The sequence below is a fragment of the Arachis hypogaea genome, chromosome 3 (assembly GCF_003086295.3).
Source record: "Arachis hypogaea cultivar Tifrunner chromosome 3, arahy.Tifrunner.gnm2.J5K5, whole genome shotgun sequence".
In the NCBI taxonomy this organism is placed as follows: domain Eukaryota; kingdom Viridiplantae; phylum Streptophyta; class Magnoliopsida; order Fabales; family Fabaceae; genus Arachis; species Arachis hypogaea.
In genome coordinates this window covers 127,872,144-127,887,194 of record NC_092038.1, presented here as the reverse complement: position 1 = coordinate 127,887,194, position 15,051 = coordinate 127,872,144, and the positions used below count along the sequence as shown (strand labels likewise).

The 15,051-nt window shown below is 35.9% G+C and overlaps 1 protein-coding gene across 1 annotated transcript; it reads left to right on the top strand.

The window, feature by feature from the left end:
* Positions 1-1,847: 1,847 nt before the first annotated feature.
* LOC112791464 (vesicle-fusing ATPase) lies at positions 1,848-9,514 on the top strand. Its single transcript, XM_072227175.1, has 21 exons — positions 1,848-2,180; positions 2,361-2,455; positions 2,542-2,623; positions 2,723-2,773; positions 3,591-3,761; positions 4,130-4,284; positions 4,365-4,473; positions 4,653-4,752; positions 4,831-4,886; positions 5,299-5,364; positions 5,451-5,533; positions 5,759-5,892; positions 6,130-6,340; positions 6,890-7,021; positions 7,103-7,163; positions 7,296-7,355; positions 8,060-8,118; positions 8,199-8,286; positions 8,446-8,568; positions 8,800-8,865; positions 9,007-9,514. The coding sequence occupies exons 1-21, from the start codon at positions 1,995-1,997 to the stop codon at positions 9,148-9,150; spliced, it is 2,232 nt and encodes a 743-aa protein (XP_072083276.1). The 5' UTR covers positions 1,848-1,994; the 3' UTR covers positions 9,151-9,514.
* Positions 9,515-15,051: the final 5,537 nt, after the last annotated feature.

Here is a 15,051-nt window from a genome sequence, read left to right as displayed (position 1 = left end):
CTTTAATAACGTGTTCGGTTCATTATGCAGAAAGCTGTTCTGAATTTGATTTTATATAATGGATAATATTTCGTCCATTTAGTACTATACAATTGTTTCACCTTAATAACATTTTCGGTTCATTAGAAATTGAATTGAATTGAAATGATAATCTCTAAATTGTAGACACAAGTATTTTGAATTTGATTTTATATAATGGATAATGTTGTGTTCATTTAGTATTATACAATTGTTTCACCTTAATAACGTGTTCGGTTCATTATGCAGAAAGTTATTCTGAATTTGATTTTATATAATGGATAATGTTCCGTTCACTTAGTACTATACAATTGTTCACCTTAATAACATATTCGGTTCATTATGAATTGAATTGAATTGATTGGACGCAGGTGTTCTGAATTAAATTGAATTGATAATCTCTAAGAGGAGGAAAAGAAGGAATGAAGAAAAAACTTGGGTGTGTAAATTTGGAAGAAAAAGAAGAAGAAGAAGAAATACAAGGAGGAGAAGGAGAAAGAAACAGAGAAGGAGAGCGTGATTTGAAAAGTTGTTACAAGGAAAAACTACTAAAAGTACCCATGAATTTTACAAATGTTGACAAAAGTACCCATAAACTAAGGAAATTAACGCTATACCCATGATAGATGGGTTCTGTATGACAAAAGTATCAAAATCCTAATTTTTTGTTAATTTTTTAATCAAATTTCTAATCTACCCCACCATAACCCCGTTCTACCGTCACTCCTCTCTTCCCACTTCTTCCTTTCTCCTCACTTCTTCCTCTCTCAAAAATCATTACATAGTCACATATCTCTCCTCCTACCTCTTCACTACCGTTCGTCACCCACCTACCCTATCACCGTCAATCTCCTCCCCTCTCACTGCTTCTCCCTCACTCTTAAGGTGGCTACAACACCTTCGTCGTGCGCTTGTGACCCAACCTAAGGAGAACGTCGCTGTGGCGCGCCTGTCCCAGTCGAGGAGAACGTTGTCGTGGTGCGCTTGACCCAGCCGAGGAGAACACCGTCATCGCGCACTTGAGAAGAGAGATGGGTCGTGGTGCTGTTACATGCAGAAAGAGGGTTCGGTAAACTTGTGACTAAATCGGTTGAGGTCCGATCCTCTACCACCACCACCACCATTGATTTCGGTCTGGTCTGTTGTAGGAGTAGTTTTGAACTCCATGGCAAGGATTTTAAAGGTGTAGGTTGGGTTATGGAAGGTTGAAAAAGTGAGTTAAGGCTGAGGATGTAGTAGTTTGGGAATTTTGTTAAAAAAATCAACAAAAAATTAGAATTTAGATACTTTTGTCTTACGGAACCCATCTTTCATGGGTACAGCATTAATTTTCTTAGTTTATGGGGTACTTTTGTCAGCATTCATAAACTTCACGAGTACTTTTGGTAGTTTTTTCTTGTTACAACAGTTTAGATAGACTTGGATAAACATTTTATTTGAATGTAGAGTTTTATTCTTATTAAAATTTTTATATATAAATTAATAAATAAAATTTATTTATTAAAAATAATTTATATTTATATTGGCCAAATATCAAACAAAATTATAAAAATTGCTACTCACAAGGATTTTTGTAAACATTACAATGAATACAAGTTTAAACTACACCTCTGAATATACTATTTCTTACATTCAAGAAATTAAATTTATTTAGTTAATGTATTAATTTTAAGTTAACAAATTAATAATTATACATTTTAATTTTATACTTTGTATAAAACATGACACAGGTTATTACACTTAGTCACTTATCACATTTATTACTTGTTAAATAAAAAAGAGAAGTGTTTATATGTCTTGAAAGAAAATGTATTCTAATAAGCTTGTATTTTACTATTTCTATTGCTCTTGTTCTTAGATTAATCTTACATCTGTACTGTGTCTCGGTCTCCCTCCCGCGCAAGGCATATATCTAATCTATCAAGGGAAGGGATCCATTGCCATTAGCTCCGATCTGGTAGGAAAGTTAAACTAAAATGGCGTCGCTGTTCGGTTCGTCGTCGGGCTCCACATCGATGGTGGTGACGAACACGCCGTCGCAGGACCTTGCCCTCACCAACCTCGCCTTCTGTTCCTCCTCCGATCTCCGCAACTTCGCCGTCCCCAATCGCTCCAACCTCTTCCTCGCCTTCGTTGGCGACTCCTTCGTCTTCTCTCTCTCATATCCTTCGCCACCGCCTTTCATTTCAGTTTTCTTAACGTATAATTTGATCATGGATTTTTATTTTTTTTTATTGCGTTGTTAAATTCATTATGGTAATGTCGATTAGTGAATTAATGTCAACGCATTGGATAGGTTCGATTTGTGGTTTTGCTTTTTGTGTTCTTAACTGAGATATACAGCTCATGAGAACATTCGCAGTGGCCAGATTGCTCTCAATTCCATTCAACGTCGCTGTGTTAAAGTCTCCGCTGCTGAATCCATTCCTGTCACCAGGTGATTATCTTTTCTTCTTTTTTTCTCCGTTTTTTTTAAATAAATTACTCTTATTTTACTTTTATGATTCGTGTTGTTGTTAATAGATTTGTGCCACCTGAAAACTTCGACCTGGCATTGTTAACCCTTGAACTGGAATTCATTAAAAAAGGAGCAAAGAGTGAACAGGTACGTTTGACTTTTAAGTTACCCGATTTGTTTGTTTCCAATTGGACTGCTCTAGGATTGAAAATTGCTGATGATGCTCTGTCTCTGTCTGGCTTGTAGATTGATGCTCCCCAACTGTCTAAGCAACTTCGGAAAAGGTTCGCAAACCAGGTTAGTCCTTCTCTAGGCTACTTATTTGTTCCATGTCATTACTTGGACAATTTTGAGTGTGCATAAGTGATAGTTTTTATGGCCTTTTAGTTGTTGCTTATTACTCATTTAATTCTAGTTTTTTTTACTGATCTAATAGCTTCCCTAATTTCTGATTATGAAAACTTTAGAAATAGACGTGGTCATGTGGTCTCTAAATAATACTAATTTGATTTCGGAAAGGAAGATGTCTCTTCGTTGTTGCATGACTTAATTTGTTTTGTTTGCATAAATATGTGCTTATGATAATATAATTAAATTATTAATCAAGTGATAGTTGGTCTTTAATTTAGCATGCCATTGTCAAGGGAACTATTGGTGTTCTATTTGGTTTTCTATAACTTGCAAGGAGTGTCTTAGTCATAAATTATTTATCTATTTATTTTCCTACATCTATGTGGAAGAAGATAATTTTCCATTGTTTTAGCCTTTCCACAAGGAGGGGAAAGAGAGTGTTTCAAAAGAAAGCCAGGCGGTTGGGTTATCGGGGTTGTATCTTTTATGTGAATCATGATTGTGCTTTACATTTGGTTGAATGGAAGATCAATTCATTTTCTAATGTTTCTCAGGTTGCCCGTGCTGTTGTTTTCCATTGTCTCCCTCATGCATTTTTTTTCCCTTTCCAACTTTCTTCTATTCTCTTCTGACCTTAATTTTTAATTCATATGAAGTTTTGGAACATCCTGTAATAGGGGTCCCTCTATTGGCTCCTGTTATTTACATTCATCTCACGTTGCTTGTTGTAATATGGATTTAAGTTGGACCTTATGTGATGCAGGTTATGACAGTAGGGCAAAAAGTGTTATTTGAGTATCATGGAAATAATTATAGCTTCACAGTTACACAAGCTGCTGTTGAGGGTCAAGAAAAGACTAATGCTCTTGAAAGAGGGATGATCTCAGATGACACATATGTTGTTTTTGAAACAGCACGTGATAGTGGAATCAAGGTGAGTTTCCAATTTGTTTTTGACATTTAACTGGTTTTTTTTCTTCTTTTTTTTCCCTAACCCTCTCCTCTTGATTATTCTGAATGATTATGGCTTAACTAGCTTGTGATGATTAGTGTCACTCATTTTGATTTGGGGAGTGCTACGCTAACCTTCACATTAGAATATTCATACAAACGATATGTTTGAAAATCTTATGAATTTCATATAGTCATTCAACATGTGCAGTAATTTAGTATTGGTTTTATTATATCTGCTCCTGTGTTGTAATAAACAATCCTTTAGTATGCATTACAGTGATGTGTTATTATAGTTTTTTAATTGAACTCTACTAGCTATAATAATAATTACATTTTTTCGCTTTGCAGATTGTCAATCAGCGTGAGGCTGCCACTAGCAACATTTTTAAGCAGAAAGAGTTTAATCTTCAGTCTCTGGGTATTGGAGGCCTGAGTGCAGAGTTTGCAGATATATTTCGAAGAGCTTTTGCCTCCCGTGTTTTCCCTCCCCACGTGACATCGAAGTAATATGTTGATATTGTCACCCACCTATGCACTATTTTATGATATATCGTCTTCTTACTTGAATACTTTGATGTCTCAGATTAGGGATCAAGCATGTGAAGGGCATGTTGCTTTATGGCCCACCTGGAACTGGAAAGACTCTTATGGCCCGGCAAATTGGGAAAATTCTGAATGGGAAGGAACCAAAGGTTTACTCCTTGTACTTGAGTAATAAATTGCTCCTGATACAATTGGAAGCAGCGACGGCTTCTAATTGTGTCTCATACTGGACTAGTGACTGTCTTGGAATAAGCTTTCTTGAACTTTTTACCATTTGGTGCTTAATAAATTTTGTACAATCTTAATTTTCCTTGTGTGGTTGTACTAGATTGTAAATGGCCCTGAAGTTTTGAGCAAATTTGTTGGTGAAACTGAAAAGAATGTGAGGGACCTTTTTGCTGATGCTGAACAAGAGCAGAGGAGCCGAGGTGATAAGAAACACAGATTGCATGTACTTAAGATTAAATTTTCTGATAATTCACTCTTCTTAATCACTGTATTTTCAGGGGATGAAAGTGATTTGCATGTAATTATCTTTGATGAAATTGATGCTATTTGTAAGGTATGGAATTTCTTAACTTTGGACCAACTTGAATCATGCAATGTGTTATTTGCCTATTTGTTGATTACTGTTAATTCATGATCATTCTGTGTCAATATTAGATGCTTCAGATTTTCTATGCTACTAATACTATGTGACCCTCCTTTGTGGGATTTGTAGATAGTTAAATTGGAGTCATAAAAGCTTTTCAGGCGAAATTTTTTTCATGTAGTTTTCTTCAGATTTATTTAAGTTATATATTTATCATTGACTACTCCTCAAAATTGCAGTGCAATGAATTTTAAATATTAAGATTTAATTTAATACGAGTTTCCTTATCCCTAACAAATTGCAGTATTGAGCTTAAAGTTGTATTGTCATAGAATTCTCTGATCTATATTTAGTCACACAATCTTCCTTGGTGTGAGTGCAGTCAAGAGGTTCAACTCGCGATGGTACTGGAGTTCATGATAGCATTGTGAACCAGCTTCTTACTAAGGTCAGTTTAAATAATTTTTTATTAAAATAATAACTCCTCTCTACTAGTCATAAGCATATCTAATAAACAATCTGATTGGTTTGCAGATAGATGGTGTGGAGTCACTAAATAATGTTTTGCTTATTGGAATGACTAACAGAAAGGATATGCTTGATGAGGCTCTCTTAAGGTCTCTAAATTTTCCCTCCTTTCTTGTAGGTTTTTTAAATATGCTTGGTGTGGAAAGTATGAATGTAAATTTGTGAACACTCAACAAGGATATGCTATTGTTTATTGAATTCTGGAATTGTTATCCAATCTACTGCTGCTTTGATTTCTTATAATAAACTCCTATAGTAACTATATGCATATATAGTGCATACCTCTTAGTCGTTGCCATTTCTTTTGCTTGTAGACCAGGGCGGTTGGAAGTCCAGGTTGAGATAAGCCTTCCTGATGAAAATGGTCGATTGCAAATTCTTCAAATTCATACTAACAAGATGAAAGAGAATTCTTTTCTTGCTCCCGATGTGAATCTTCAAGAGCTCGGTATGTGTTTATTATGGCAAATTTAGGATGATATAAGTTTGTATATTTATGTCTTTGTTATCTTTGATGCAAGTAATCAATAAGTAATCTTGATTAGGTTGATTCTTTACTAATAAATATTTTGAAGCAAGATCAGCTACTTCCGATGTCAAGCTTTTACTTATCATTTCGCCAAAAAAAAGTAAATAGTAAAATTATCAGCAAAGGTTTACTCTGGGTTTGCCCTATCTTTTGCAGCTGCTAGAACAAAAAACTACAGTGGTGCAGAACTTGAAGGTGTTGTGAAAAGTGCCGTCTCATATGCTTTAAATCGACAACTGAGTCTAGAGGATCTCACGAAGCAAGTTGAGGAAGAGAATATTAAGGTTACCATGGATGACTTTTTGAATGCACTCCAAGAGGTTATTCCTGCATTTGGGGCTTCCACTGATGATCTTGAAAGATGCAGGTGCTAATCAGAATTCTTTAGTATTTTCAGAAGTTGGTTAAGCTATTTCATTTTATTTATTCTTGCCTTATTATCATTCCAAAAATTTGGATTAAAAGTAAACTATTGGGTGCCGTCAGATTTGCCCTTATAGGGTTAATTAGCTGATAGTATGCTATATGTTAAATGGAGGGCCATTAACACATTGCTTCATTTGAACATTAGAATGCTTCCTTTTTAATTATACTACCAAATAAATTTATATTTCAAGATATTTAAAAGAACAATAAAACTAGTTTTGCCATCCCTTAATTTAACTGTCCTGCACCACGTAATTTGATGGTTTTAAAGGTTTTCATATGTTTCTCGCTATTTGTGACGGTCCCTTTACCTTTGTAAAAATCTCTTTGGTTTTTTTTAGCTGTTTTATGCCTTTTTTTAGTTGTTTCAAAAGTAGCTATTAGTTAGATAATAAATGTTGGCAAATTGGAAATCCGAAGTCTGTCTGGAAGTAAACAGAAACCAGGAAATATGCTTTAAGTAATATTATTTGTTTCATTTGATTTATAGACTCCATGGCATGGTTGACTGTGGTGACCGACATAAGCACATCTATCAAAGAGCAATGCTACTAGTGGAGCAAGTAAAAGTAAGCAGAGGAAGCCCACTTGTTACTTGTCTTCTGGAAGGTTCCAGTGGCAGGTATGCGAATTTTCATTTTCATTTTAATTTTCATTGGAATTGTTTTTGATAGAATGTTTCTAAATTACTTTGTTGTTATAGTGGTAAGACCGCACTTGCAGCTACTGTTGGTATTGACAGTGACTTCCCATATGTCAAGATTGTAAGTTCTCTAATTCTCTTGAATATTACTCTTCATGAATCTGCATTGCTTCTGTTGTTGTACTTTGCTTCCTAGTTTACATAATAATATTTTTGGAATTTTTTTTTTATTTTGATCTTTTGTAATTGGTAGGTTTCAGCTGAAACAATGATTGGACTACATGAGAGCACTAAATGTGCACAGATTATTAAGGTTGGTCATATTTAAGAATTTTAGCCATTCTTCAAATCTACTTAGTACTGAGTCTATGTATAATATATTAAAAGAGAGACCAAAGTAGCCTCTCAATAGCTATTTGCCATTCTCTGTTTTCTTATAATTATAAGAAGTCTTTTCCCATCTATCTTGGAATGATAGTATTAGATGAAAAAGGTACATGGTTCTTATTTTTTTATATTGTAGGAAAAAAACAAAGGGGAAAGAGAAGGGGGGGGGGGATGTTTTATCATGTATTTTTCATTTCTTGAGCAAATAGTTAGACAAGCATAAAATAAGCTAAATAACATAAAGATATTACAACTTATTATACTATTTACAATTTTGAAAAAAAAATCTCTAGAAATAATATAATCTAATTAACATCTTAAAAATATAAAAAAAAGTTTTAAAACCTTAAATTTTCAATTTTTACACGACAATTGATCCATGTTTTAGTTATTTCATAGTAAAATTTCTTAATTTTAATTTTGGCTATATTTTCCGTGCATTGGGCAGGTATTAGTCTAGTTTATATAATTTATGAAGACGGATTTCTTGGCCTTGCAAGATAGGCTTTAGTTTTAGTCAATAGTGAAGTATATGTGCCTTAATACATTAGCATTGCAACATTAATCTGTTTTTGCATTTTCCTTATATGGTTTTGTATCATGTAAATCCTAAGGTCTTGTTGTCAACAGGTTTTTGAGGATGCATATAAGTCACCGTTGAGTGTTATTGTCCTTGATGACATTGAGAGGTAAGAATTGTTGATCCTTCTTTTAGTATCCTCAATTGTTGCAGGTCCTTAAACATATGATCAACGGTCTCTATATATAGGTTATTGGAGTATGTAGCCATTGGTCCCCGGTTTTCAAACTTGATTTCTCAGACACTATTGGTCCTACTCAAACGGCTTCCTCCAAAGGTGTTCTATTTGTACTTACCCTTTCAGTTTCTTTTTCGGGCAATGTTCCAGTACGAGACAATTTACAGAAACAGGAATAAACTTCAAGGAATTGAGAAAAACCAGTGTAGTTTATGATGCTGATGCTGCTCACGTCTTACTGTTTTACACTGTTGTCAGGGGAAAAAACTCATGGTTATTGGTACAACAAGCGAATTGACTTTCTTGGACTCAATTGGATTTTGTGATACTTTTTCTGTCACTTACCATGTTCCTACCTTGAGCACAAATGATGCCAAGAAGGTAAACATATTTTGTTCTTCATTGTGGCATTATGTGACTCGAGCTATTTATAGGCTATTGACATGTGCACCAAAAAAGTTTCAACTGTTGCCTGATATTATTGAAGTTATTCTATTCTCTAGAAAACAAGTCATTTGTTTCATCTGTTGAAATTTAAGTGATCGTCTCACTTATGACTTAACAACTATCTTTTCTGTCAAGTCTTATTTTCTGTCCTCTTTAAAATTTCAGGTCCTAGAACAGTTGAATGTTTTTGCTCATGAAGATATTGATGCTGCTGCAGAGGCAATGAATGATGTGAGTAACCCATTTCATGTTGCATTTGCTTAATTGTAGGGTTTGCTGAAGCTTGGTTTTATTTGTATATGTGGGTTATTCAAGTGGTTGCAAAGAACTGATTCTAACTGGGTCTCTTGTGCGTTAAATTTTGATTTTCAGATGCCTATTAGGAAGCTGTACATGTTGATTGAGATGGCAGCACAAGGGGCTCAAGGTGGATCTGCAGAAGCTATCTATTCTGGCAAAGAGAAGATCAGTATCTCTCATTTCTATGATTGCCTCCAGGATGTTGTCAGAATATAATTTCTTGTCACCTTTAGATGACATACTTATGATCCAACTTTGTATTGTAATATCATTTTCTTTTCTTTTCTTTTTTCATTTTTCTTTGTATATTTTCGTTGGTGCTTTGCTTGCTTTGTTAGTTCTCTCTGGTTTTGCTTAGGCATTCTCACTCACTGTTGCTTTTTCGTGCTGAGTATCTTTGAGAGGAAAGAGTTTCTAGTCATTGTTTTATCGTATGTGCCTGTGTGGCTTTGGAAGTGGAGATCGGCATACCCAGAAAAAAGTAACATTTTTGTAGCTCTTATCTGGTGTCTATTATTATGAACTTACTTTTGAAGCTAAAAAGAAGAATCACGTAGAACCTAGCTTTCCTGCTTAGTTATTATTCCTGATCAACATCATTATTTCAAGAGTATTAAACACTTTAGAATTTTGTAATTAGAGTGCTTGCATAGTCAACTTTCATTTACATTGCTATTCAGTCTATCAACTTTTACCCTAAGATCAAACTACGCTTTTCTGAGAGGGGAAAAAAAAGTTAAGAGTTTACAGCTTTATATATCGGTTGAAAATTTCATTTTTTTATTCTGACCTCTGTTCAGAATAATGCATGTTTTACAATAATCTATCTGAATGGTTGTCATAAAATGCGAGAATTTACAAATGTCTCCTCAATTTAGCAGTAACGGGATAAGAGCACTTACTCCGCAGCCAGAAATTCAAAGCAATTATCTAAAATATCGGAAATCACCAAAAGAGGAACAAATAGTAGAATAAGAAAAAAGAGAAGAGAAAGTGTGGCGGAATTTTATGTCTCTTTCAAAACGACTGTTTGTTCTACTAATCTTTTTAGTCGAAATAATACAAAGCTGTTTTTCTTTGTCGCCTCTTTCCCTTTCACAAAAGAAAACGAATATGCTACGTAACATAACATGGCAACCCGGAAACGCTTTTTTATTTTAAAAAGAATAAAGAAAAGAAAAAAAAATACCCATATTATATGCTTTGTCAACTGTTGTTCATTTGAAACCATAAGTTGCGAATGGCTGCTGATACCGAGGATTAAGGCACTGAACAAAACATGTAGAGACTATTCATAATATAGTAATTTGAATAATCTAACTGTATTTGTCATCTTATATAGTAAATTAGTAATCAGCACTAACTAATAGACTACATGATAATGTTGTTGTTGAATAAAAGTCATCCATTGTGATTAGACCGCAAGCAATTCAACTCAATCTCATATCTTACTCTTTTCGCATCAATTTTCACCTATTTCATGCATGTTAGTACTATTCGTATAGCATTCCTACTGTTCTTTTGTTTTCTTTTTCATTTTTATTTGAAGAAAAAGTAATAATATAGAAGGAAAAGTGTTGTTTGGGAAAAATCTTAAGAAAGTTTTGTAGATAAAAATATCTGGCGCTGTGTTTTAAAGGAAAAATTTCTAACACATTAACAACAGAGCCTATTATAAAAGAACTTAATGGTAATGCTAGAGAAACAAAAAAATAAAATAAAATAAAACTTATCTTATTTAATTTTTGTTCTTGCCTGATTCTCCCGAGGTATAACTCGTCCTTGACTGAGGTCGGCCGACCTCCAAAGTGAAGCAAGGTATACGTCGGTTGTGAATGATCGGCGGGGAAAGGTACCTGCAAAGGCACTCCAACGCTCAAGTCAGAATTGAGTGAATAATAGATCGTACTTTGGAAAAGTGACATACCTTCCTTAGCTTTTTTGTCTGCTTTATATTAACGGAAAATGTCGGCCGTTTTCCTTGGGATGTAACGTCTAGGAAGAGGATTAATTGTAAATCCGACGTTATTGATTTAAGACCATTCATGGCCATTATGAAATCGTCGGTTATGATTGGGTCTTAGGCGTAACCGAGCTATAACGTGTAACCGATGTTTACTGGTCATATTACAGCCCCCAAGCTTGACCTGACTTTTAAAGAGATAGGTTGAGCTTTATAAGTGAGTTATAGCTCGATACACTATGCCCCCAGGTCAGCATAGCTCTTTTTAAAGTTAATGATGGGTAACTGAAGAGATTGACTATTGCAATTATTACCCAAGTCTCAATAGGTGTAAAACCTTTAATTATTGTTTTATTTTTTTTAGATAGGTGCGAGTTCCAAAGCTTAGTTTTAACCATTGGTAGTGTACTTCATTTAATGGTTTTGATTTTCATCTTGGATTGAGGTGGGTTTAAGTAACTGAACGGTTTAGCTTTTTGGTTCTTGTACTACATTGGAAGTTTTTATTTTCGGAAGCTTTTAAACACCATGAGCATCAGAGGTTAGTAGCATTACCTTTTCTTTCGTCTAATCCCTTCTTCCCTTTTTCTGAGTTCATCAAAAGCTATGAGTGAGAAGAAAGGAAAATCGTTGCCTAAGTTTGATAATGGCGAGTCCTATGACTGGGTTGATGATGATGTCAAAATAAGGGCTTCTTTATTTGTTGATAAGGATAGTGTTAATGAGGTTAATGTAGGTAGAATAGTGAAATCTGGTTTCCGTGTGGAATTACTGCCATGCAACCGCTCTGATCATGTTTTTCATAGGAGAAAGGATTTTGAAAACTTTTTTATGTATAGTTGTGTGTTAGAGGAATTGGGGGTTTGACTCCCCTTTAGCCAGCTTGAATGTGATATTCTGAAACAATTGAACTGTGCTCCATCATAAGTTCATCCTAATGGTTAGGCATTCATAAGGTGTTTTCAGATTTTGATGGAATTCCTGGAGATTGAACCAGATTTGGAACTTTTCTTTTCATTATTTCAAGCAAAAGGGGTATGGAAGGGACTGTGGGTAAATTTGAACAGTACACCTGGCTTTTCTATTTTCAAGTTATATAAATCTTCCTTCAAAAATTTTAAAGAAATGTTTCTGAAAGTTAAGTCAGTGGATGAAGATTTCCCTTTTTATCTGGACGAAAATCTTGGGGAAAAATTTTCTTTGTATTGGTGTTGTCAACCTCAGCACATTTTGGGTCCTAAAACGATATCTGGACGGAACGAGTGTATTATATCTTTTCTGATTGAAATGGTATCCAAGGGGGGATTGATATCTGTGTCGGAGTTGCTTCCTTGGGAGGATAATAAGTCGGCTGTGGTAGATTACCTTGGTGAGGTCATCAGGGTATAGTTTTTGTTTTGGTTTTCATTAAATTAAATGCTTATTATTCTGACAACATTATTTTTGTTTCTGTGGCAGGTGGAAAGTTTCCTGGAGTTACTGCTTCTACTCTTAGGGCTCGCTTGAAGTCCAAGAATTTTGAAGGTTCCTCTTCGAATGCCGAAAAAATGGATGTTGGGGGAGAAGTTGATCAGCCCCCTCCCAGAAAGAAAGGTATTGTATTTAAAAAAAGAAAGACAGAGATGACTGCAACTGCAGGAGAACAGGGTAAAGAAGGTGTTATTCAACTCGATGAATTGTCCAGTTTTAGTGCAAAACAGGATAAGCTTCACATTTTTGACAATAATGGAGATGGGTCATCCCTTTGGGATCGAGGTTTTCCGTTCAACGTCGTTGCAGATGAGGTTGTGCAAAGTGTTTCTGATATAGTTCGGGTGGAAGAAGTTGGTGATGTCGGGGTTGACCAGTTTCTTCAGGTAAACTTATGCTAGCTACTAATCCTGGTTAAACATTTATATTGTAGGTTCTTAATAGTTGATTCTTTAAATTTCAGGTGTTGGGCTTTCGATTGGCTTGTATTGGCCGCAGCCAGGAAAAAAGGCATAAGAAAATGGTTGCTGAGGCTGAACAGGGCGTTGCTCTAAAGGAGCAACTCTCTTCTAAGGAATTAGCCTTGACCGAATTGCAGAAAAGTGTTTCTAATTTGGAAAAGGAATTGAAGGTTGAAAAAGAGAGTCGTGAGAAAGTTTCTGAACTGTTAAAAAAGAAAGATAGCGATGTTGAAGACATAAACAAGCGAGTTATTGAGCTTACCGTACAGATGAAGGAATTCGAAGCAAGTAGAGAGGGTGAAATTCTTGATGCTTTTGCTGAAGGTTTTGATCGTGCTGTGACGCAGGCAAAGTTTCTGATGCCTGATGCTGACTTTACGGATATGGATCCGAGTAAAGTGGTTCGGAATGGCCAGCTTGTAGATGATGAAGAAGTGATTGAAGAGGGTGGTGAGAACTTAGTTAACTAGCTGATCTATGTAGTATTTAGCGGTTTTGCTTTTGTTTTGGAGAGCCAATGTTCATGACTGTTTATTTTGTCTGAGTGATCTGTGTAATTAGGTTTTGGATGATCCTAATTACTTTGTCTGATACCCGTTAGGGGGGTTTGGGACTGTATTTTGATGATTTATCTGTTTTGTCTTAGAAGGAGTAATTTGATGACAAATTTCCCATGATATTTAGTCACAATATAAATATTGTTAAATAGAACGTGCTAAAAGTGTTTATAAATGCATTTAAATTTTGTTCAAAGCAGTACCTTACAATCTCAATTCTGGTAGGCTGGCCTCGTTAAAACCTCCTTGAGCAAAACCCTTTTGGGAAAAATCTCAAGTGAGGAAAAAGAGTACCAGCACTCTGCTTTGTTTCAACTGAAGTATTGCTTTAAAGAACTGACATTCCACGTACTTGGAATCTTAGTACCATCCAGTTGCTCTAGCTTGTAAGCTCCTCTTCCGAGGATTTCTAATATGCGATAAGGGCTGTCCCATGCCGCAGCAAACTTCCCATGGGCAGATGGTCGGCGAGCGTCTTCAGTTTTTCTTAACACCAGATCGCCAACGTTGAAGGATCTTGGTTGCACCTTTTTTGCATATCGCCGGCCAAGTTGTTGCTGTAAAGCTCGGTGTCGGATAGCTGCTGTGTTTCAGACTTCTTCTACTAAGTCCAGCTCGGCCTGTCGAGCTTGATCATGATTCTCTACCTGTGTCCTCAAGGATTGTTGTGAAATTTCCAAAGGGATCATCACTTCGGAATGGTGTTTCCTTAGTCGACGTTTGTACTGTAGTGTTGTATGACCATAATATTTCTGGAACCAGCTCGGCCCAGAGTCCCTTAGCTTTGTCGAGCTTTCTTCTCAAGGCGTGCAAGAGAACTTTGTTGGCAGCTTCAGCCAAGCCATTAGATTGTGGGTGTTTCACGGATGAGAAGTGTTGGTTTATCTTTAGGTTCTGCAAAAAGAGTTTAAAGTTATGGTCGGTAAACTGCCGACCATTGTCGATGATAATATGTCTAGGAATTCCATATCGGCATATGATATATTTCCAAACAAAGGATATCATCTGGGAGGATGCTATTCTTGCTAAGGGTTGTGCTTCGATCCACTTGCTGAAATAATCAATAGCTACTACCAAATACTTCATTTGCCTAGGTGCAGTGGGGAAGGGGCCGAGGATGTCAATCCCCCACTGATTGAATGGCCAACTTATTACTGACTGATGAAGTTGTTCGGCCGGGATGTTGATGGTCGGTGCGTGCTTTTGACATTTGTCACAAGTTTTGACTTTCTTACTGCTATCCTCCCATATGGTCGGCCAGTAAAAACCAGCTCGAAGTATTTTCTGTGCCAGGCTTCTTGCCCCCGAGTGTATCCCACATATTCCTTCATGAGCCTCGGCCAACACAAGATCGGCTTCTTTCCTGTCCAAACATTTCAGAAGTGGTCGGGAGAATCCCCGCCTATATAAAACGTTATTGATTAATGTGAAGAAAGAGGCTTGTCGTCGGAATCTTTTCTTATCTGAAACTTCATCCGGGACAGAACCGCTTCTTAAGTACTGCATATAAGGTAGCTGCCAACTGTCTTTACATAAAGTGCTTAAAATGTCCAGAGTATGTATGCTCGGGTTATCTAAGGTTGATTGGAGTAGAGTTGCTGTGTGTGCTTGTGTAGTGGCTAACTTTGATAGGATGTCAGCCCTATTGTTCTGTTCCCTAGGAATG

Bases quoted from the DNA above. Each gene is read 5' to 3' on its own strand.
- LOC112791464 (XM_072227175.1), top strand. From the start codon at position 1,995: ATGGCGTCGCTGTTCGGTTCGTCGTCGGGCTCCACATCGATGGTGGTG. The intron at 6,341-6,889 runs GTGCTAATCAGA...TTTGATTTATAG, and splicing joins GATGATCTTGAAAGATGCAG to ACTCCATGGCATGGTTGACT. The intron at 8,866-9,006 runs GTGAGTAACCCA...TTTGATTTTCAG, and splicing joins CTGCAGAGGCAATGAATGAT to ATGCCTATTAGGAAGCTGTA.